The following is a 21,339-nucleotide window of genomic DNA, read 5'->3' as shown; positions in this document are numbered from 1 at the left end:
GGAAATGACATACAAAGTGGTGAGGAGAGCAGGAGCAAAGGACAGTCAGTGACAAAGCCTTGAGCTTACTGGAGAAGCCATTTGGTTGCTCTGTGGGCCCTGTTTCTGGAAACTGAGAGGAGAAGCAGGAAAGCTGGGGGGCAGGGCATGTTGAGGGGAGACAGTCAGAAGCCTGGCAGAGGTGATCACAGTGGTAATTTACCAGTTCAGCTGACAGGGCCCCAGTCACAGCCGTAGTAGTAGGCACCCACAACATAGTGGTACCCCCATGCATGCCGTAACTCACCCATTTCCTCAAGGTGGAATCAGGGTCTTACCTGGCAGGTAAGCATCCCTGGGGAAAGGGCAGCAAATCATCAGACTAGAGGCTGCAGGCTGCATGTTGGTGCTGTGGACGTGGGCCTGCCAGGCCCAGCGGGCATAGAGGGCATCCAGGGAGGAGCTCCCAATTGCCAGGAAAAGTCAGGACCCAGCAGAATGCGTGGGTGTGGGCCTTGGGCCCAGAAGGGTAGCTATCTGGGGAAGCTGGGGGCTAGATGGGGGCTGTGAGCCCTGGGAGCAGGTCTGCTGAGGCAGAGTCAGAACGTGATCTCCAGGGAAGGCTCGCCTTCAGGATGTTCTTCTTTGTGCTCTTCAGTGTTTCAAAAGGACTTTTGCAGGCTCCACTTGCCTCATTTAAGCAATTTGGGAGCCATTTGGTGATGGAAGTAATTGAGAACCTCAAGGGGTAGGGCAGTCGTGAAGTGTCTGGCTACACTGGACAGTCTGGGCTACATTCCAAGGAGAGAGACTGTTTTTCCTTTTAATACCCATTTGTGTACCCAGAAGTGGACTGGGTCCCAGGGATACCAAGCTGAATAACCCCCCAAAATGCATACAGGTCTGAGGAAGTGATTTTAGCACACTTTTGCTGAGGGTCCCCTTCGGGAATTCTGATTCATTCAGCCTATCTAAGGATCCCACCAATTCCACTTTTAACAAAATCCACAGAATTTGTTGAGGAACACCAAGTTATCTGAGGAGACAGAGATAGAGAAGGGCAACCAGATAAGAGAATGAAAGCAAGTACCCACTTGATCTGGCTGATGCCCACCTCCTCAGCAGACATCCCTAGGATGTAGCTGGATCCACTCTTTCAGGGTCAGAGGTGGTGGCTAAAAGCCCCTGAGGAGTCCCCATAAGCAACTATTCCAAAACAGGAAAAAAATTAAATAACAAAAGAAAAAGCTCAAAGTGAGGAAGGGTCTATGTGAGGAATAAAGGTAAGGGGTTACATGTGGCTGGCTGTTCCTGGTGTGCATTAGGATCAGAGACCCATCCTGCCCTGAGTACCACTGCATCCTGCTAACTTCCTGTAGGACTCTAGGGACAGTCCCTTCTGGGCCCCAGCTTGTCCACCTGCTGACAGGACCAGCACAGCTGGCACCCTACATCTTTCACATAGACACTACCAGCAGGTCATGAAGGCAGGTTTTATAAAGTCAAGATATTACACTGTGTTTCTGTTCGTAAAGATGAGTAAACATACTTCATTTATAACTCGAGACTATGGTCATCAGGAAACCCAGTTCTCTAGTCCAAAGAACAAGGCCACATTGGATTGGCCTTAACCTAGGAGAGGGGAGTATTTTGAAGATATAAAAGGAGAAATTTATTTTCTCCCCCACAAAACCAAAAATTTCAGACAGACCAGAAGAACAGTTATAGAACCAATGACAAGGAAACATGCTGAAATGACCCAGGTGTCACAGAAATGAAGCCCCTTCTGTCCACCATTGTCTAAGGAGCATGACTTCCAAGCAGAGAGAACTGGCCAAAATGGAAAAAGTGGTTGGGGGTACAAAGTGCCAGGGTGTGCTTTCTCAGCTGGTAACCAACGAGAAAGGGCAGGAAATCCCAAAGGGGCAGGCCAAGTCAGGGCCTTCTTTGGGGCTCTGAGGAACTGTCTAATGTGTTTTGGGAAAAAAGATGTGTTGAGTTATTGGCAGCATTTCTATCTCCCCTTCAGGAGGGTAAGCCAGAGACATACAAGGAGCCCCCCAAACATATATAAAATATTAAACAGAATGTTGGCCAATATTTAAAAGACTTTCCTTTAAAATAAATGACTCCTTCAGGGGGAAAAGAGAGAGAAAAGGATAGGAAAGAAAGAAACTGTTCAAGAGAAATGAGGTGTAAGCACTGGGCTGCTAAAGCGTGATGCTGAGCCTTCAGGACTGAGCTCATCTGCCAGGATGGTTCATGTGTCTTTTCCTCCTCTACCCTCTGTGCCTCCTTGGATAGGGTGACTTTTCCAGTGCTCCAGTCAGAGGGATGGTGGTGCAAGAAGCGCTGAGTCACCCGATAAAGATCAAAGTGGCCCTTCAGGTTCTGCCACTGGCTCGAGTAAGGCAGGCACTTACTAGGCTTTGAGGTGCCCTGACCATCATTGAGATATTTCCCTCCTTTGACAGGAAGAAGGTAAATCTTTTCTCCTGAAAGACCTTCTCTGTTCCATGACCCTGCGACACTTTCTGTGTGCCATCAATTGGCACACAGTATTTCCCTCCATTTATTTTTGGTAATTTGGTGACAGTGACATAGGTTATCCCAGAAGAACTTACTATATCAGATCCCACTCTCCTCCTCCAAGAACTCCAGGGTGCCTACGAATGGATGAGGACCTACAGCCTAAAAGGAAGCCCCTGGGCTTTGGAACTCCTGACAGAGGCTGTCTGTGCTGCTCTGGCCTCCATCCCTTTCCCAGGACCCCTAAAATGAGTCCAATCCGCTCACCAGTCCCTAGGTGGCCAACAGGTTCCCCAAGTGAATCCCTGAGGCCACCTGCAGGCAGAGGGTCTGACGAGTACCCAGAGGAAGAAATGTATCCAGGGATCTTTCTTGAAGCTCCAAATTATTACATCCTGGATTCACTGCCACCTGTAACAGTCTACCTTACCCCATGCTCATGGACCACTCTAAAATTCTGGGATTTCTGACTAGCCAGCTCCCTACAACCACAGGGCACTAGCCCAAGCTGCATCCCCCATCTGAAATGCTTCCCCAGGATCTCCCATAGCTGGCTCCTCCTTGTAGTTAGGACTCTGCTTAAACGTCACCTGGTCTGTGTTCCTGACACAGGAACCATTTTCATCATGGTCTTGGTTTCCTCCCTGCTGGTTTGTTTACTGCCAGCACCCCCACAACAGAATGTGCACTGCCTGTCTCATTGGCTGCTATGTTCGCAGCACTGGAACAGTGCTGTGGGAATACAAAGGCAGATTAGGTATAATGGGGTGGGGTGGGGAGAAGGTTGGAATGAGTTCAGGGAGTAGGGAGTCAGTTAGGACTTGAAGAGGGGAGAAGAATGAGCATGTGTGGAGGGCCTTATCTGACAAACACGCAAAACATCACATCCTTTCCCCAGCTCCAGGTTGTGGTACAAATGAGATTTTCCACCTGAGTCTCTCTGTCCCTAAGTCCCACATGTTTTACAGGGGTATAGTCGAAATAAATGAAGAGGAAGAGGAAGAACGTCACAGGCTATAGGGAACTAACAGAATGATGAAAGGGGGTTGCCCATTGCTGCAGTCAGAAGTTTTGGTGGAGGGATGTCGGGCCCACTCTTTGGAGAACCAGCCCCTAGGCTTGGAATGGCCCCCAAGGCATCTTGCCAGATCCTCCAGGCCCTGGTGGAGCCCTAACGTTATGCACTGACAGTCGCTGCCGTCTGCTCAACACCAGGCACTGCTCTAAGCACTTACGGTCTCTGGTCTTTATTATTGGAAGATATAATTTAACAGGTTTATAAGTCATAAAACTGAGGCTCAGGTAGTAAGTGACAGTATTGGGATTCAGCTAAGGTCCAACTGCAGATTTCATGCTAAACGAGCCCTGACTGCTGTGTGCCTGGGGTCCATACCCAGCACAAGGTGGGAATCCCATGCCAGCCTGCCCCCAGCCATACCAAACTGCAACTCTTGGAAGATTCTGTAACACCTTTGTGCCTTTCAGCTCCTGATCCTACACCTACACTGTCTTTACCTTTGCCCTTTACCATCCTCCCTCCCACTCATTCTTCATGACCCAGCTCAGGGAGCATTTGCTCTGAAAATGTTTCTGAAGGCCTTGGTCCCCGATGGGCTGCAGTCCCCTCCTCTGGCCCACTGTGAGAGTAGCTCACCCTAGCACCTTTTCTAGAGGGAAAATGTTGAGAGAGTCCTCCCATTTACTTGTACAGGTGCCATGGTGACATACTTACACAGGGTACTTTTCAGTCTCACCATTAATGCTCATTCTCCTCCCCTTTCTTGTTGCTCTTCAGGTCTCAACTCTCTCTCTACTCCCTACACTCACATGGCCTCCCTCTCTGCCCATCTGCCGTGTCGCTCACTCTTTGCTGTGGCACGCATCAGATGATAATGCCATGAGCTCACTAGTCTTCATCACTGGACCTTGATCGTCTCAAGGACCAGCAATTATGGCTACTGAGCGCAAGAATGCCTTAATGTTGCCAGGATTACATTACATTACATTACATTTACAGAAAATAGGCCAAGAGGTCCTAATAGTAAAGCACGATGCAGCTGTTGTTATGTGATAAATATTACCATTGTAACTACTATCACCATGACGGTGATAAACAGAGACATCCCTTTCTTTCTGAACTCTCACTGTCCAAACTCCAGAACTAAGTCACTTTGGATAAAGTCTTTAGATACCACGTGTTCTCCAGACTCGCTCCAGTAGTAATCTCCTTCACTATCCAGACCCTGAACCTGAAAAGATATACACCCTGAGGAAGAGTTGCATTTCTGTTAGTTATGGTCATGGCAGTGGCATAAATAAGACTGGACAACTCTTTTGAATTCTGTGAGTTGAAGTCTTTTCATAGAAAAGGGTATTCCACAGAGGTCAGATACTGAGGAAAGGCCATTTGGAACTTTCCCAAACTCACAGAGTTCCCATGTCAGGCATCTCTTAGTATTCCTTGTGGTCCTAGAAAGCCAACAGTTCCTAGAAGATTCCGCCCCAGAGCCTGGTTCTGCCAGAGGAAGTCCACTGGGAGTCTCATGGCCTGGTAGTGTCAGCGGGGTACAGATGAGGAAGAATCCTTCCACAGGCAGTTGCCCACTGGTCTATGTTTTAGCTACCTGCAAAGTCCATTATCATGACCATTCCTGATGGAGCTTGAGGAGCCGATGGTTGTTTTTTCTTAGAAAACTGCATTAATCATATGAACCAAAACAAAATACTTCTTCATCTGAGGTTCCCCCTATAAAACCTTTCACCTCCAGCTGAGGGAAAACAATGAATTTGCTTTTGCTCTACAATCCATGGCTGTGTCAAAGTTTTTCAGAAGGTGCTGTTTTGACATCAAGAGCCATGTGCTTATTTCAGTGTGGTGTCTCCTGATAATGCTTCCTTTTTTTCTGACTCAGGTTTCCACTCCTAAATCTGCTGTAGTGTACAACCCACGCAGGCAGTCTAACCAACAGTTTTAGTGTTTCTGGACCTCTAGTGAAGTGAAAGTATATTCCCCTTCTATTATGTCTTCAACAAATTCTCTAGGGTGGCACTTCATCCTCATTAAGAACAGCTGCTTGATGGGAATGTGTGACTTGGTGTATTGTACACCTCAACTGTCAGCCCACATACTAAACAGAGAGGGAGAAGGGAGGGAGTGTAGATAAATGGGCTAATTACCTGGTCTGGGGTCACAGAAACCTGGTTTTCAATCCAGGCTCTACCACAAACTGACAGTGGGCATTTACCGGAGCCTCACTTTCCTCATGGAGCACACAGGACTGTTAGAAAGTTTAACAGTAGGAGGTATGTAAAGTGCTTAGCACATGGCTCAAGCAAGGGGCCCAATTAATAGGTGTTGTTATTGCCAGCTCAAAGCATTTCCCAATTTCCCCACCCCTAAACTAGTAATAGGTCTCAGAGCCTCTATGGACTTCTGGAGTGAATGACAGCCAGAAGCACTTCATGTCTAAGTCCTGAATGGTCAGAGCTGGGGCGTGGAGGTGGCTCATTGGCCCACTGAAGAGGGAACCTCTCTTAAAAGGCCCCTGAGTAGAAGCTTCCTAACCCAGCAACAGTCTCCAGTAGGCCAAGCCATTTGATTAGGATTTGCATCAGTGGTAGATTTGTTCCCCCACTTTCACCACTATTTATCAGGCAAGTGTCTCAGTGACATGCATAGCCCTGGGCAATAAGATACTGCAAGTATTCACTTTACAGCCACAAGACAGCTGAAGCACTCAGTCTGGCTGGTTATTTGAAAAGCTCCCCAAATGTTCAGGGATGTTTTCATGGGGAATGTTTGAAGCCATAGTTCCCTCTGGGCCCCGTGCAACACATCACTACCAAAACCACGCCTGTACCCTCAGGTCACCTGCCTCCTGACTAGTGCTCTCTACATGGAGCCATCCAGGAAGTATGGGCTGACCCACCCAGGAAGTGTGGGCCCAGCCTCTGTGGGCAGAGGTGACCAGGGCCAGCATAGGCCTCGGCCATCTGATTGTGTGCTAAGTCACCAGCTCCCCCCACTGCTCAGCTTACCAGGAGCAAAAGTCACAGGGCAGTGCTGAGGCTAAGCCAAACCAGGGCCCAGCTGGAGCAGAACTTGAGAACCACTGCTCCTGCTGCCACAGCCACTATGAAATGATGAGCAGTCATTAGGCAAGAAGATGCAATACATGATCCATATGGCACTGATGCAAGGCACGTAGTGCTTGTGCAGGTACCAACAATCCTAGCAGAGTGGCAAGCAGTAGCTTAGAGAAGGCACCTTAAAATTCTTCCAGCCCATTTACAGATGAGGAAAGCTTGAGTTATTATGGAACTCATGTGGAGGGCCAGAGCTGGGCCTCACCTCTCTGCTCTGCTCCCTCCCCATCATTCCAGTTCCCCATATAGAATCCCAGGAAGGTCAGATTTGGGCAGGCTTTCCCAGTTCAGAAATCAAATTCAGAAGGAATTGACAGTGAAGTGATTAGGGCTGCCTTATGTGGCAGTAGGAGACCCATTCTGAGGTTGATGGTGTTGGGACCCAGACTCTGAGCTCCTCCAAACTGGGGGCTCTTCCCTCCACTGAGCATCAACCTTCTAGGAACCTTCACAGGGCTGTGTCTACTTACCTGAGCCTTTGATTCTGTGAAGTCTCTGCCCTACACAATTGAGGTGTAGCAGTAAAACAAAGTGAACATAACTTAGAACTGAATCCCAGTCTTCATTTTGCCAGCCTTCCAACCCTGACTAGCCCTTTGTCAGTCCTGGCCCAATCTTTGGAACACCTCTCTCCTCTCCCCCCCAAACTCAAGAATGCCAGGACCTTCAGAGTTGGTGTCAATCTGCAAAGATAGGCCTACTTTCTATGCCAATGAGCTTTTGTAGACTTGATGTGGCCAGAATTCTAGAACCATCCAATACTCTAGTCTTTTTTGTCCCTCTTTCCTGTGTTTATTTGCAGAGTACATCATGCATAGAAAAGAAACTGAGGCTCCTGTTTGGTGGCTTTATCAACTTACTGATCAAGAGAAACAACATAGTGATACAAATAATCCTGGGACTGATTCCTTGTGGCAAGAGGAATTCACCCCTTGATTTCCTCTGACATTTTTGAGTGTGTCTTCTCTGTCATCTCTTATCCCCCTTAATTATTAAGAACGATACCACAGTGGGCACTACTTTGGAACTACTACATAGGAAAAAGTTCTAACTGCAGAGTCATGTCCTAAAGATAGTCCTAGGAAAGCACAGAAGAGCAAATCAACAGAAGCAGTATAGGAAGTTATTACTGTTGGGCATTGCTGCTGTAGGGGTGGGTTATGTAGAAGAGTATGATCTTTATATTTCTATAATCAATAATTCCCCACATCCAGATAGAGCTATTATTTCAAAAGCATTTTCACATACACTCAAGTGTTATCTTAGGCAAGCTAGCAGAGTGTGAACCAAACTCTTGTTTTATCTGTGGACATTAAAGCCATGCTCCGCTGTGGGCAGCCAGCAACTCGGACTCCAGGCTTTGTTGGTGAAGGCCGCTCCAAGCACAAACAGAGCACCTGCCAAGGGTTACTGTGCAGAATGTCACACTTGGAGTCCCCACCAAAGCTTTCATCAAAGTCAACCTGATTATTTTCCACTGCATTTTCCTGAAAGGATGTTATGATTTTCTAGATGTTTGGTGGCTGGCGATAAATCAGGCTTTTATGATGTCATGTGAAAGGCCACCTCTCGGACTTCCTCCTGCCACAAGCCATAGATTAAAAGCGGGACGGGTTGGTAGGGCATAGTGTACACAGTTTGGCTTAACCCTTTCCTTGCTTGTCCTAAGGCACAGCTGAAGCTGTCCATTAGCTAGGGTCATGGAAGAAGGTGAGCTGCCTTCCCCTCTCCTTCCTTTCACACGAACACAGCTGGGGCCTGTGGAAACTGAGCTCCTTTCTCTGAGTTAACCAGACTTCCTCAGCTAAGAGGCTTTGGCAACAAATCAAGATCTGAAACAAGACAGTATGTTCCATGGAATGATATAAGAGAACATAGGTAATTTCACAAAAGTAATCTTTTCAAAGAGCCTCTGTTTCATAATCATGAAAATGAGAGATTTCCTTGAAAAGGAGATAAAATCTAATGCCATTGAGGTTGTGATAAAAAGTTACACTCATACTTTGCTAGTAGTGTTTGTAAATTCATAGTGTCTTTGAAAGCAATGAAAAGGTTCTCATTCAAGCCCAAATCCTAGGAGTTCTCTGTGAATCCTCTTTCCTCCAAATCCAGTCCTTCAGCAAGTCTTCTCACTCTCACTATCTCTCCCCGCATCTGGGCTGCTCTCCTCTCCTGCCACAGCCCCGATCCAGGCTCCTGTCCAGCACAGCACCCACACTGATGCCTGAAAACATCCCACGGAGCATGTGCCCCCAGTGCCGGAAGCCTCCAGGGGCTCAGAACACAAGCCAAACTCCGTGTTTTGGGTAGTACGCTGATGAAGGACTATACGTTTTAAAGCAAAGCTAGGTTCTTTCTCTGTAGATGAGTGAACTTTACAGACATAGAATTTGGTAAAAAAAAAAAAAAATTAACTCAAGCAACTTTCAGTGCTGTGTCCCATTGTCTTGAGAACTAGTGGACGGGTACCTGGGTGGTTCAGTCGGTTAAGTGTCTGACTTCGGCTCAGGTCATGATCTCATGGTTCATGAGTTTGAGCCCCCCATCAGGCTCTGCACTGACAGCTTGGAGCCTGAAGCCTACTTCGGATTCTGTCTCCCTCTCTCTCTCTCTCTGCCCCTCCCCTTCTCACAGTCTGTCTCTCTCTCTCTCTCTCAAAAACAAATAAATACATTTAAAAATTAAAAAAAAAGAAAACTAGTGGAGAAAAAGAAGGCAGCTCTCAACAAGGAGTATTTGTAGTTAGAGTTTCACTCCGGCCAGAATTCTGCTCACACAGGAGGAAGTGAAGGGTGGGGCACCATCTCTGCAGCCCTCTGGAGGTTGAGTGTGTCCTTGTTTGGCCAGAAGAGGTGCGGCCCTTCTACCACATACCCCAGCAGGTGCCAGCTCATAGGCCAGGTTCCTGCCTGCTGGCCCCATGACATTTCTTGGGGCCTATGTCCCACAGGGCCAGCTGAGCATAATCCTGACTTAACTGCAATAGCTCGGACAGAATCCCTTCAAGAGTGGCCAGATGGTTCTAGGTTGGGTGGCACAAACAAATCAAAGCGTGGCAGCTTTTTTAGGAGGCAAAGGGGCTGAAGCATGCCAGGCAAAAATATGTCATCCACCCTTTTAAACATTTAGCTAAAAGTCAGTCCCATTCATACTTTGAAAGATTGCATCGGCATCTGAAAATCAGACTTGTGAGCTATATCAAGTTGAGTTAACCAGCTGTATGACTGTGGCCGGCCAGCTGCAAATAGTTTACGACACAATCTGTGACTAGAGAGTAAAGTCTTGTGAAGACACGGCTTTGCTGGGAGAGACCTGGGCCCTGTGATAGGGATTACCCAGCAGGCCAGGCATGATCTGACCTTTTTTTACTTCTCCAACTTTGTCTTGGGCTCTGATCACCCTCGTTCATTTTGCCCAGACACAGTGGCCTTCTCTCTGCATCTCAGACCAGCGGTGTTGCTCCCTAAGGTCCTTATACCTGTGGTGTCCCTGAAAGACCCTCCTACCCCAGGACTTCCTGTGACTAGCTTTTTGTTGTGATTCAAATCTGGGATCATATGTTACTTCTTTAGGAAGGCCTTCCCCACCCAGCCTTCCCACTCTTTATCAAGCTTGCTCTCTCTTCTGTCTTTGCCAAACCCTCTCAGTAGTTGACATGGTCTTATTCACATCTCCTGTCCTCTTGACTGTCTCTCCCAGCTGGAACATAAGCTCATGAACATGGCCTTGTCTTGTCCACGGCTACTTCTCCAGCATCTAAAACTATAAACATTTGGCAGCAAAGGATCAAGAGCATTATGAAATGTTTACAATAATTGGGGGAAAGTAGAATACAAAATCCTGTGTACTCTGGTTACAGTGATTCAAACAAAATGACGATTTAAAAATAGTAGTAAAGGTTAAGTGCAAGGTTAAAGTAACATACAAGCATCAAAGAAAAACTATAAGACAATCCACTTAAAAGATTACATTTTCATCTGTGATATTAACTATAAGAAATTAACAGGATAGCTTTCCCTATAATTCAGTGATAAGAGCAACACTAGCTAGCCTTAACAGTGTAAAATGAATTGGAAATAGTTCCATATTTCTATCTGTTGTTACAGTCTTTATTATTTAGAGACCTTTGTGCCACTCAAATTAGTGAAGCATAAAGTATATTGCTTATAGTACTTTTTAGGGAGGGTTTGTACCACTGAGCATTGTGAGTGCTGGACTAAGTATCAGAAATCCTGACTTCTAGTCCAAAACCCTACTACTAGATGGCTTTGTGACATTAATCAAGTTATTTGTTTAAATATCTCTATAGATACATAGAGGTATAGGATTCTATTCCTCTTATAAAAATATAAAAGAAAGAATGCCAGGTAACATGTGATATAGATACCCAGAAGCCTGGTAAACTCTCTATTAACCATGGTAATAGGAAACCAAATAATGGATAGATAAAATCATAAAAAACCTAAATATTTGTCTTAATGCTCTTTTCTCCATACCTCTCAAAAACCTTACTAACAAATGCCATCATACTTGTCTTAATTTTTCCTCAAATATAAAAGTCCCTAGAGAAACAACCGTAAAACAAGAATTTGGACTTAGTCAGCTGCCTGGTTAATCCTAGAGTTTCTTAAGTTACTGAGGGCATGAATGCTTGAAGGAATGTGGGGGTATACATTTGAATGACCCTGTCATATAATTTTTATTTTGGTTGGGAGGAGGATGGATGGTCGGATGGATGGATGAATGGATGGACAGACAGACGGATGGATGGACTGAAAGGAGGGAAGGAAAGAAGGACTACTGAAGTGAGTTTCTTGAATTTGAGTGACCTATGGTACTATATAAAATGAGAAAAATCCCAAAGGAAAAAATATCCCATCTATGTTATGGAGGCATTCATATCACTTACAATATTTTTTACTACTAATATTCAAAAAGAGGGCAGAACCTTTTCTAAGGGGTAGTGTGTATTTCCTAACAAACTGCAAAGGAACAAGCTTAAGGAAAATCACCTTCGCCTGTTGCTATTAGGGGTCTCCTGTGACCCAAGTCAGCCTCCCCCAAGTGAGAAGGTACCTTCCCTGGTGACAAGGTGGCTCCCCACCACATGCATGCTGAAGATAAGCTGCACAACAGAGTTGGGCTTTAACCCTCATGGATACTTTGTACAGTGCTTTCATCCCTAGGAAATGGGCACCTGAAACAGATACAAGATCTCTTGAGTTGCATTTTGAATGTGATTGCCTGGAGATTTAATTAGCCGATGTATGTAAAGTACTTTGAGGTTGAAAAGTACTAAGTGGCAAAAGAAAGGCAGCCTGCTTCTTGTGCTCCAGAGTGCCACTTGCCAATTAGGTCACAACAATCTTTAATCGGTCCACTTAAAGGTGCTTTATCTCCTTTCCTCAGGGTTTGTGTCACCTCCTACCAGCATGGGTAAATCTTTACACCCTAGATCCAGTTATTAACAGTAACCAGTAATTTCCATCGAAGATGGTGCTGGCTTTGAAGCCTGGAATGCTGAGGTCACTAACAATCTTATCTCCCTTTCATTAACTGGCTCTGCATCACAACTGTGAGTCAGCCCCTCCATATCAACTGTTTGGAGTGAAGATCAGTGAAGAAATCAGAACCAAGAGGGCTCCAGTTACAGTACTTAATCTAGCTTTCCCTAGCTTGATACTCCTGTAAGCACCAGGGATCAAGAAATAAAGCTAAAAACAACAACAAAAATTAACTCTATGATTACAATGTAGATGTAGAATAGGTACAGAAAGACATTAGTACCTCATAAATGTGTATGATGCAAGCCTACATCCTATTCCCCAAATCCTATTGCTTATTTTATTTAAAGCAACCTATTAACACCAACCTATGAACAGACAGTTCCCCCAAAGCTACAAAGCACAGCTTCTGAAAGATGTTTTCCTTTGCTCAGCTAGCTCACTCACAGCCTGTCTGAACAGGACAGGCCCTGAAGGCCCTCAGGGCTGGATGCTGCAGATGGCTGGACAGCTCTTGGGACCCTGCTGTAAGGGCACCCTGCTCCTCTGCCCCTTCAAATGAGGGGAGAAGCTGGGCCTTAGCATAGCATGCGTTGTATGGCTCTGTATGTCCCTTCCATGCAGGATAATGGACCACTGCCCTCGTCTCTACACGTCTCAAGTATGTCTGCCTGAAGGGGCTTTCTCCACAATATTTTTAAAAACCTATTTAAAAGAAAATTAGTGTGGTTAAGTCCTGTATGTCTCCTGCATGATTGTGTTGTCAGTGTGTCTTATAGAGTGCTTTTTGTCTAACTACATTTCTTTCTTTTCTTTTAAATTTTTTTGTTTATTTATTTTTGAGAGAGAGAGAGACAGAGACAGAGACAGAGTGTGAGCAGGGGAGGAGCAGAAAGAGAGGGAGACAGAATCCGAAGCAGGCTCCAGGCTCCGAGCTGTCAGCACAGAGCCCGATACGGGGCTCGAACTCACCAACTGCAAGATCATGACCTGAGCCAAAGTCGGACATTCAACCGACTGAGCCACCTAGGTGCCCCACTGCATTTCTCTTTCTGTGCTAACCATATTTTTAGAACACATGTTAAAAAGAAGCATCTAGGGGAGCCTGGGTGGCTCAGTTGGTTAAGCGTTCGACTTCGGCTCAGGTCATGATCTCGCGGTCCATGAGTTTGAGCCCCGCATCAGGCTCTGTGCTTGACAGCTCAGAGCCTGGAGCCTGTTTCGGATTCTGTGTCTCCCTCTCTCTCTGACCCTCCCCCGTTCATGCTCTGTCTCTCTCTGTCTCAAAAATAAATAAACATTAAAAAAATTTTTTTAAAAAGATGCATCTATATGTAGGCTGCACTATAAGTGCCATTAATTGGGTTCTCCCTTAATAAAGTGAATACTTCCTTTTACCACCTTGGGCTTTATTTACAAGTGGGAGCATAAGGAATACAGTGTTCTCATTCACTGTCCATGAAAGCTCTACCATGCTAAATAGATTTTTCAGTAGTGTCTAAGCCATACACACACAGAAGTATTTCCTTCCCTTTGTTTAGTAGCTCTTAATAGCTCCTGGTTCCAAATGATAAATGCTACCAATTGAAAATAAGTGGTCCCCAACCTAGACTAATGGGATCACTGAGGGGTCACAGGATCCTGGAGACCCCCTCAGGCACCATCCAAGGGGTCAGTACAGCACATCCTGAATCATAACTAACCAGGCTCACATGCAAGGCCACCAGTGGAGGTGACAGTGGTGATGATGTGAGGGCTCTGCAGGGCATTCAGTGTGGGGTATATATGTGTTACCCTGTGCCGAGTGCCTCCCAGCAGCCTCCATCTGGGTAACTGAGGACAGGGACACAATGCAGGGCCTGCTCACTCAGTTTTGCTCCCTTTGCCACTTTATCTCCACTGTCAGTACGTTCTTCGCTCATCAGAGCCAGTGCTGACTGACTCAATTTCCCTGAGGTTGAGCCCAAGCATTGTTTGGGGTCTGACGGCATTCTGTCAGCTCCTGCTGATGGACAGTCCCACCGAGTCCAGCTTCCTGAGCAGACGAGACGGCCTGCTGTTTTCTCCTTGTCTCTTATCACCTCTTGTCATTAAAGGAGAGGCCTTGCTTCAACTTCAATTTGTGCTGATATATGGCAGTAAAAGGGAAGAGAGGGGGAAATGTTCGTTCCGTTATTAAGGCCACTGCCTTTCTTACTGCTCTGAGATTCACTCCGTCTCTGGGAAGGTTTCAATCAAATGATGTAGTTGTGAGCATGGAAGAGTTTAAATTTGCCCAATAAGAGACATACTATATTGCAAACTTTCTGGGGGAAATCTCAGTCTTCATTCCCCCACCCCATTTTTGCTGACTTCCAGCTGCACATCTTGAATCTTGACTGGGATATTCTAGGCAACTTTAAAGCTTTTTCCATTTTACTGAAGTTTGTTGTTGTTTTGGTTTTTGGTATTTTGTTTTGTTTTAGCATTTCTTTTTCTCTAAAAAGAAGCATTTCCCCAAGAGTAATCTTTTTCTGCTCACTCCACATTAGCATAAAGTTAGATCAAGAACCAAATTTGCTTCATTCTTTTATTCCCTTGGAACCTAAGCTATTCCTCAATTTTGCCTTTAAAAAAAAAAAGCAGAAGAAATGAATATCCAGTGTTACTCACAGCTCTGTATTTTAAATTCTTGAAGATATAACCAGGGCTTTCACCAGTCTTAGTTTTCTTTATTAACATCCCCTGTCTATACATCTTCTCCTTATTTGTAGCACTCAAGAGTCAATTTCTTTCAATATGCACATTAGAAATTTAACAACATCCTGCCAAAAGTGCTCACACTCTTAAAATGGTTCTCCACCTAAACAGCTGTCCTTTGCAAACCTCACAGGCAGACCTGTTGAGGAAACATGGTATCCAACACATGATTTGAAATAAATATTTAAATTTCCCCAACACAACCACAGAGAAAAAGGGAGACAAAGAAAATTACACTATGAATTTTGAGAAGTTATCCTATGTTGTCAATCTATTTATTAGCATTCCCCACAGTGATTTTCAGGAGAGAGGGTGGGTATCAAAGACATTTAATGTGTTAAATGATGATCAAAATTTTAAAAAGATTGGGGGCAGGGAGGAAAGAAGACTAACCGGTGTGATTTAAAGATGCGTTGTTATCTTGATTGAGATAAAAAGGCACCCAGGAGATTTGAGGAAAGGGAACTATAGTTAGAGTAGAAGATAATGGCACAGCATGGTCTCTCCTTTTCTGGATTTTATGTTAACTACTGTGGGCTCAGGAACTGGCTTAATGACTTTTCCAGGATTTGGTCTGGCCCTTTATCAGTTCACTATAACAAGAACATAAGCCAGGAAAGCCTGAAAAATTGCTGCAGCAAAACATGCCCTCCTACTGGGCTGCTGTTTCCAACTCTGGCCATTGGCATTGGGCCTGTAGGGTTTATGCCTAGACAGAGCCATCAGAGGACAGCTCCTAAAGGTCTGACCAGTCAACGGTAGGCAGGGAGTCCAAGAAAAAATAAGGGGGCTCTGGGCATCTGGACATGCACGTTTTCTCTTTGCTCATGCTGTTTTGCTGCTGTAAAATGCTCAGCTAAACCTAATTGAATTTGACAATAATAAATCACATGTTGAAACTGTATAGCTCACCTAAGGAATAGCAATGGAAACAGTGAAGACACCAGAAGCCAGAGTTCAGGAAATGTCATATTCACATAGAAATGCTTTAAATTTTTCCCAGAGCTTTATTCTCTCTCTCTCTCTCTCTCTCTCTCTCTCTCTCTCTCAGAAAAGCTCCAGACCACCCAGTGCAGAAAGTCCATTTTGGAAAGTGTACATAAAATCTCCTTAATCAGCTCTTGCCCCTGTTGTCATACTATGACTTTAAGCCCATAAATAAAGAAGGAACTGAACTGTCAAAAAAGAAGAAAAGGACAAAACAGATGAATCATTCTTCTCTCTCCTCCTTAGGAGCTGATCACACCCTAGAGGAGAGGATTTGTCAAATGTAAAGGGAAACTGTAGTGTGACCTTATCTGCCTCCCTCTCCCTCCCCTCCCCTTCCCCTCTCCACCCCACCCCAGCATTGCCCCTGTAGTCCGGTGAGAAGAGCGGTTAGTTCCTGATGTTCTTGTAAGAATCCAGCTTCCCCAATCCCATTTCTTTTCACGGTGGCAGAAGCCTTATTTAAAGAAGCATTTCTGTGTCCTTGCTGTCATTCCAGAACCACCTATACTCCTGGGCCACACTTTCCCCACCCCACCCTTTAAGTCCACCTTATGCCCCAAACCCTGCAGCCTAAACCATTTACTATATATTTTCCCTAAAGGGACCCAACAGAAAGAAGTAAGAAAATCCTTCAGGAGAAGTGAACAAGCTAGGATGTCCCTAATCTTTCCCTAAAAGTTGACAGGGGCAAAAGCACACGGACTAGTCTAGATGTTAGCTCAGTAGCAGCTGGCATAGAGAGCTGCTGCTTTGTTTTGATGGAACCTCATCCTCTTCCTTCACTAGGTCTCTTGGTCTAATTAAATTTCAGGGAGACAGAGCCTTGGCAGAAGGTTAAAGTAAGCTGCTAGACTGGAATGTAGGAGCTGGGCTCAAAACTAAATTGGGAAGTTTAACTGGGTGCGTCTCTGGTTTCAATGAAATACTTTTACAGTGTATGGTAGCAATGTCTGTTGCTGAGCTTTTGAAAACCATTTTTCTTTTTCCTTAATTGTAGTTCCCTAGTTGTTTTTATATTATGAGCTACTTGTAGAAAAATACAGGAAACATAATTACAATACAAAGCTCCCTTTCCCAAGCCTACTGAGATCATTTGAAGCCAAAATGGGTTTTAGGGTTTTGCTAACTATAAGTTCAGAGCCATGAATTGCATCCTATGCAATGCCGGTTGATTTACAGCAAGTGTTATGTGATTAAACAATAACCATGTTTCTTCAAGCTATGTAACTGCTATAGAATTGAGGGAGGCTGTGTTGCTTCATTTCACAGCTCTCTGGGGAAAAAGAATGAATATCTTTGTGTGACTTTTATAGTAAAATAGAGAAGTATTGTGGAAATATATACAAGTTTATTTAGGGAAAGGAAAGAGAAATAAATTAATTTGTTTTTCCACTTATATTTCCAGCACTCCATGCAGTGTTAAATTGCCAGTTATTAATTTTTGTATCCTACTTTTCCTGAAGAATCTGTATGTGGACTGTTAGGACCAGCAGAAATAACTTGTTTTATTATTATTTAACACTCTGGAGAGGAAATCAGTACTTCACTGTATTGTGAAATGCAAACGCCTTTGGGAGTTTGATTTATTCAAGCCTAAAAAGTAATGATGGATGATGGAGAATGAGCGTTGTTGAATGTACTCTGTTAGAGAACGATTTCAAGCATACAGTACAGGGCGCTGCCGCCCTTATTCAAGGTGGGTCCATTCCAAGCCCCACCTCCAGTGATGCTTAGAACAGTCAATAGTACTGAACTCTATGTATACTATGTTTCTTCCTACACATACACACCTATGATAAAGTTTAATTTATAAATTGGGCACACTAAGGGATAAACAATGATAACTAATAAGAAAACAGAACAATTATAACAATATCCCATAATAAAAGTTATGTGAATGTGGTGTCACTCTCTCGAAATACCTTACCGTACTGTACTTACCCTTCTTGTGATGATGTGAGATGATAACATACCTAGTGATGAGAGGCAGTGAGGTGCATGACGTAGGCATAGGGGTAGGCTACTGCTGACCTTCTGACTGTTTGCCTGCTCCAGACTCAGTTGAAGGCAGGTAACTGAAGCCATGGAAAGTGACACTGAGGATAAGGCAGGACTATTGCATGCTCATTCAGAAGTAGCATCCAGACACCCTTCAGTATGGAAGTCTCAGTGAAGGTGGGCACCAATTCTGCCCAGCCCTTTGTGGCCTTTCTGATCATGAATCTCTAACAAACTCCCCACACGTGCTACCTTTCAGGGAATCTGAAGAAAATCAGTGGGCAGGCTTTCAAGCTGCCGCTTCATTATCTGTTACTTTCACTTGATGTAACTGGTTTTAGGCTGTTCTTTAATATTGTGTATAACTGAAATAGTTTCTCAATGGGGTATGTATCCTGTTTAAAGTACAGCTCTTTGTCATACCACCTTCACATTCTTCTGTCTTAAGGACTCATCTTGTGTACTGTTTGATGAATACATTTGTACATGTATTTAGGCAAAGCTAAATGTTTATTTCACCCCCCCCCAAAATGGTCTGTTTCAAAGTACGTCTCTTTCCTCTTTCTTTCTTTCTTTCTTTCTTTCCTTCTTTCCTCCCTCTCCCTCCCTCCCTTTCTTTTTTCAAATCCTCTTGAAATTCTCATCTCAATGTTCTTCCGAATCAGTCTCCAGAAATCTATAATAAGAAATGGGTGAGTGAGGGCTGAGGTACAGGATTTATACATGTCCCTATAGTTTTCTATTAGACAGTTTCCTTCTAAGGAAGTCTCTTAAGTGGATGGAAACTCTCCTAAAGCAGTTCCATGCCTGAACTGGTAAAGCTGAGCAGGGCCGACCCAACCTGAGTCTTTGGCGTTATAAATAGATGATAGATAGATAGATATTTTGATAAGACCTTGTCAGATGGGATGAGAAACACAAGGATCAAGTAAATGTCAGCTTCGTGTACAGGAGCTGGAGGGTCGTTTCAAAATCAACTTGATCTTCCATCGGAGCAGTTAGGGAACGCTGGGCAAAGGAAGGAGTGCGGTGGAGCTGAAGAAGCTGCAGGGTGCTGGCTCTTCGGAGCTGTATTTTCAGACAGCTGGTTGCACGTATTAGTGGGTCGTGAGGTGAAGTGGCTTGAGATCATTATTTTCTAAGGAATGGGACAGAACAGAACAGAAGAGAAAATACGGTATGTCGTGCCCCTGGACAGTAAGGGCGAGGATTGCTTCGTGAAACTTCAGTTTCGTTTTATGTGCACGCGGGTGTGCTGGATGGCAGTGAGCCGCCCGTCTTTACCGTGGGTCAGGAAAGCTCGAGGCCACCGCCCGGAAAGAACAGCTCTGCGGACCGGGGATTACCCAGCCCCCCGCCGCGGAGTCCCGGGTCCCCCAGCGCCGCGCGCCAGCACGCTGCGGACCCGGCGCCCCGGAGCCCCGGAGCCTCCGGGGTGAGTCGGAGCGCGCCCGCGGAGGGCTCACGGCCGTCCGCCCTGCAGCGGAGAGGAAAGCTGCCGCGGAGCGCGGGGGCGGGGAGGAGGCGTCTGCTCATTTACTCCTCTACTTGCCTGAGAAGTGCGGTAATTCGAAACAGTTCTCACAGTAGCGTCCCTGACAACTTCATGTTGGGGTGTGTGTGTGTGTGTGTGTGTGTGTGTTTTAAGTCATTTAGCGTCAATGGGACGCCGCGGAGGGGAGGGGTGGACAGGAGGAGGTGGCTGCGTGAGCTGGGGACGGAACCGCTGTCACGGTCCGCACTGATCTGTGCAGCGCATTCTTAAACGCGACCTTCCCAAGATTTACGGCTCCGGGAGCCGCGACTGAGCGTGCCTGACGGGGACCAAAAGGAGGGAAACGGGGAGCCAGCCGTGTGCATCCTGAGCTGCCCGCCGACAGCAGCGGGAAGGACGCCGCCGCCGCCGCCCCCGACTCACGTCTGCTTTATCTTTCCCTCCCCCCGCAGGACTTTCTGCAAGGAGATTGCACCAAAGCGAAACAGAAGCTGAGCTGGAAACCCCGGGTCGCTTTTGATGTAAGTGCCTTTTTTTACGGCAGAATCCGCTGGCCCGCTCGCTGCGGGGCTGGGCTGGGTCGGGCCGGGCGGGAGGGGTGGCCGGCCCGACGAAGCAGCGAGGCGTCCGAAGCAGCAGCGTTCGGGCCCCGCCGGGCGCCCGAGGTGTCCCAGGCTTGGAAGGAGAGGAGGGGGCAGGGTGGAGGCGGGTAGGGTGGAGGGAGGGTTGCCGAGGCCGCTCCGCGCGCGCCACAGGGGGTGGAGGTGTCACCGGGAGAGTGTGGCAGAAACTTCTCCTTCACCGCCCACCCCCTGTGTCTCGGGTCCCAGGAGCTGGTGAGGGAGATGGTGGACGCCGACGTGGAGCTCATGAGAAACAACCCCAACGCGTGAGCGCGACCGCGGAGCCCCGAGCCGCCCCTGCCGGCCTACGGTCCCTGCTTGGAATCGGCGGGTGCGGGGCCGCAGGTGTGATCCTGGGAGGGGCGGGAGAATCCGGCCCGTTCCGTGCGACCCTCCTTGCCACTGCGCCTTATTCCCGCCGTTAGGATGTGGGACGGCTGAGGTTTGTAGCAGCCGGGACGTGGCACTCCGGGGTTCGGCCCAATTTCCATTTGTCGAGGCCTCTTCTGAAGGGTTTTGTGAAATCAACAAGATGTTTTAATCACAAGTTCACTATACTTGAAATTATGTCATTAGACAACTGAAATTGTGGGGCTTTCAAATTGTTTTTCTCTTTTATTAAAAATGTCCTTTCTATGAACTAGCATTAACAGAGTCGATGTCAATGTTTTTCCCGAAGTATAAGAGCGGCTATAAGGACCCCCAAACAAAAACACCCAAATTCTTGCCTTGGAGTGAAATAGCTTCCTTTAAGCCTCCCTCCCTTTGGAGAGAGCCCCTGCAGGTAGACCCCTGCTGGGCCTGAGCCTGGCCTCTCTGGAGTGTTCTCCTAAGGCTCTGCCTGGGACATTTCTTTCCTTCTGGTGACAATAAGCCACTCTATCCAGCCGATCTGGAAACCCAGTTCCTGAAGAAAGGAGGCATTCACACCCCCTCAGGTCTCTCTGCTGACTATAATTAGAACCCACGGGGCTCCCACCATCTCAAAAGAAGTCTTGAGAAATAGAGGGGGGCTAGAAGAAGCAACGTGAAGGTAAGTAAATATTGTTGGAACATTCCAGGCCAAAGCCCCTGATTTACCCAGAGGTCTCTGAACCCATGCCTTTCCTTGTGGTCTAGAATCTTTCACACAATACTTATTTCCAACCACTTCTCAGTACCAGATCACTTTTTAAATCTAATTTTGATTTAGTCATTCAACCAATTTATATTAAGTAACTAATATATGCCAGACATTATGCACTTGAACTACATCAATGTTAATTAAAAATTATAATAAAGAGGTTTAACTTGGGCCTCAGATCACTGGATCCACTTTTATTGAGTGCATCATTTA

The 21,339-nt window shown here is 46.0% G+C and overlaps 1 protein-coding gene across 1 annotated transcript in view; it reads left to right on the top strand.

The window, feature by feature from the left end:
- GMDS (GDP-mannose 4,6-dehydratase) overlaps nt 1-20,649 on the top strand; it is a 644,755-nt gene extending 624,106 nt beyond the window's left edge. Inside the window, exons 10-11 of the mRNA XM_047101621.1 lie at nt 19,833-19,901; nt 20,211-20,649. Of these exons, the coding sequence (XP_046957577.1) occupies nt 19,833-19,901; nt 20,211-20,273 (132 nt within the window). The 3' untranslated portion in view covers nt 20,274-20,649. The remainder of the gene's footprint in view (nt 1-19,832; nt 19,902-20,210) is intronic.
- The last annotated feature ends 690 nt before the right edge of the window (nt 20,650-21,339 follow it).

The sequence above is a fragment of the Lynx rufus genome, unplaced genomic scaffold (genome assembly GCF_022079265.1).
Source record: "Lynx rufus isolate CCGP_SWC_20201006 ecotype Redwood Valley unplaced genomic scaffold, mLynRuf1.p SCAF_6, whole genome shotgun sequence".
Classification (NCBI taxonomy): Eukaryota; Metazoa; Chordata; class Mammalia; order Carnivora; family Felidae; genus Lynx; species Lynx rufus.
Note: the sequence above shows the minus strand (reverse complement) of the source record. Positions and strands in the feature narration are given on the sequence as shown.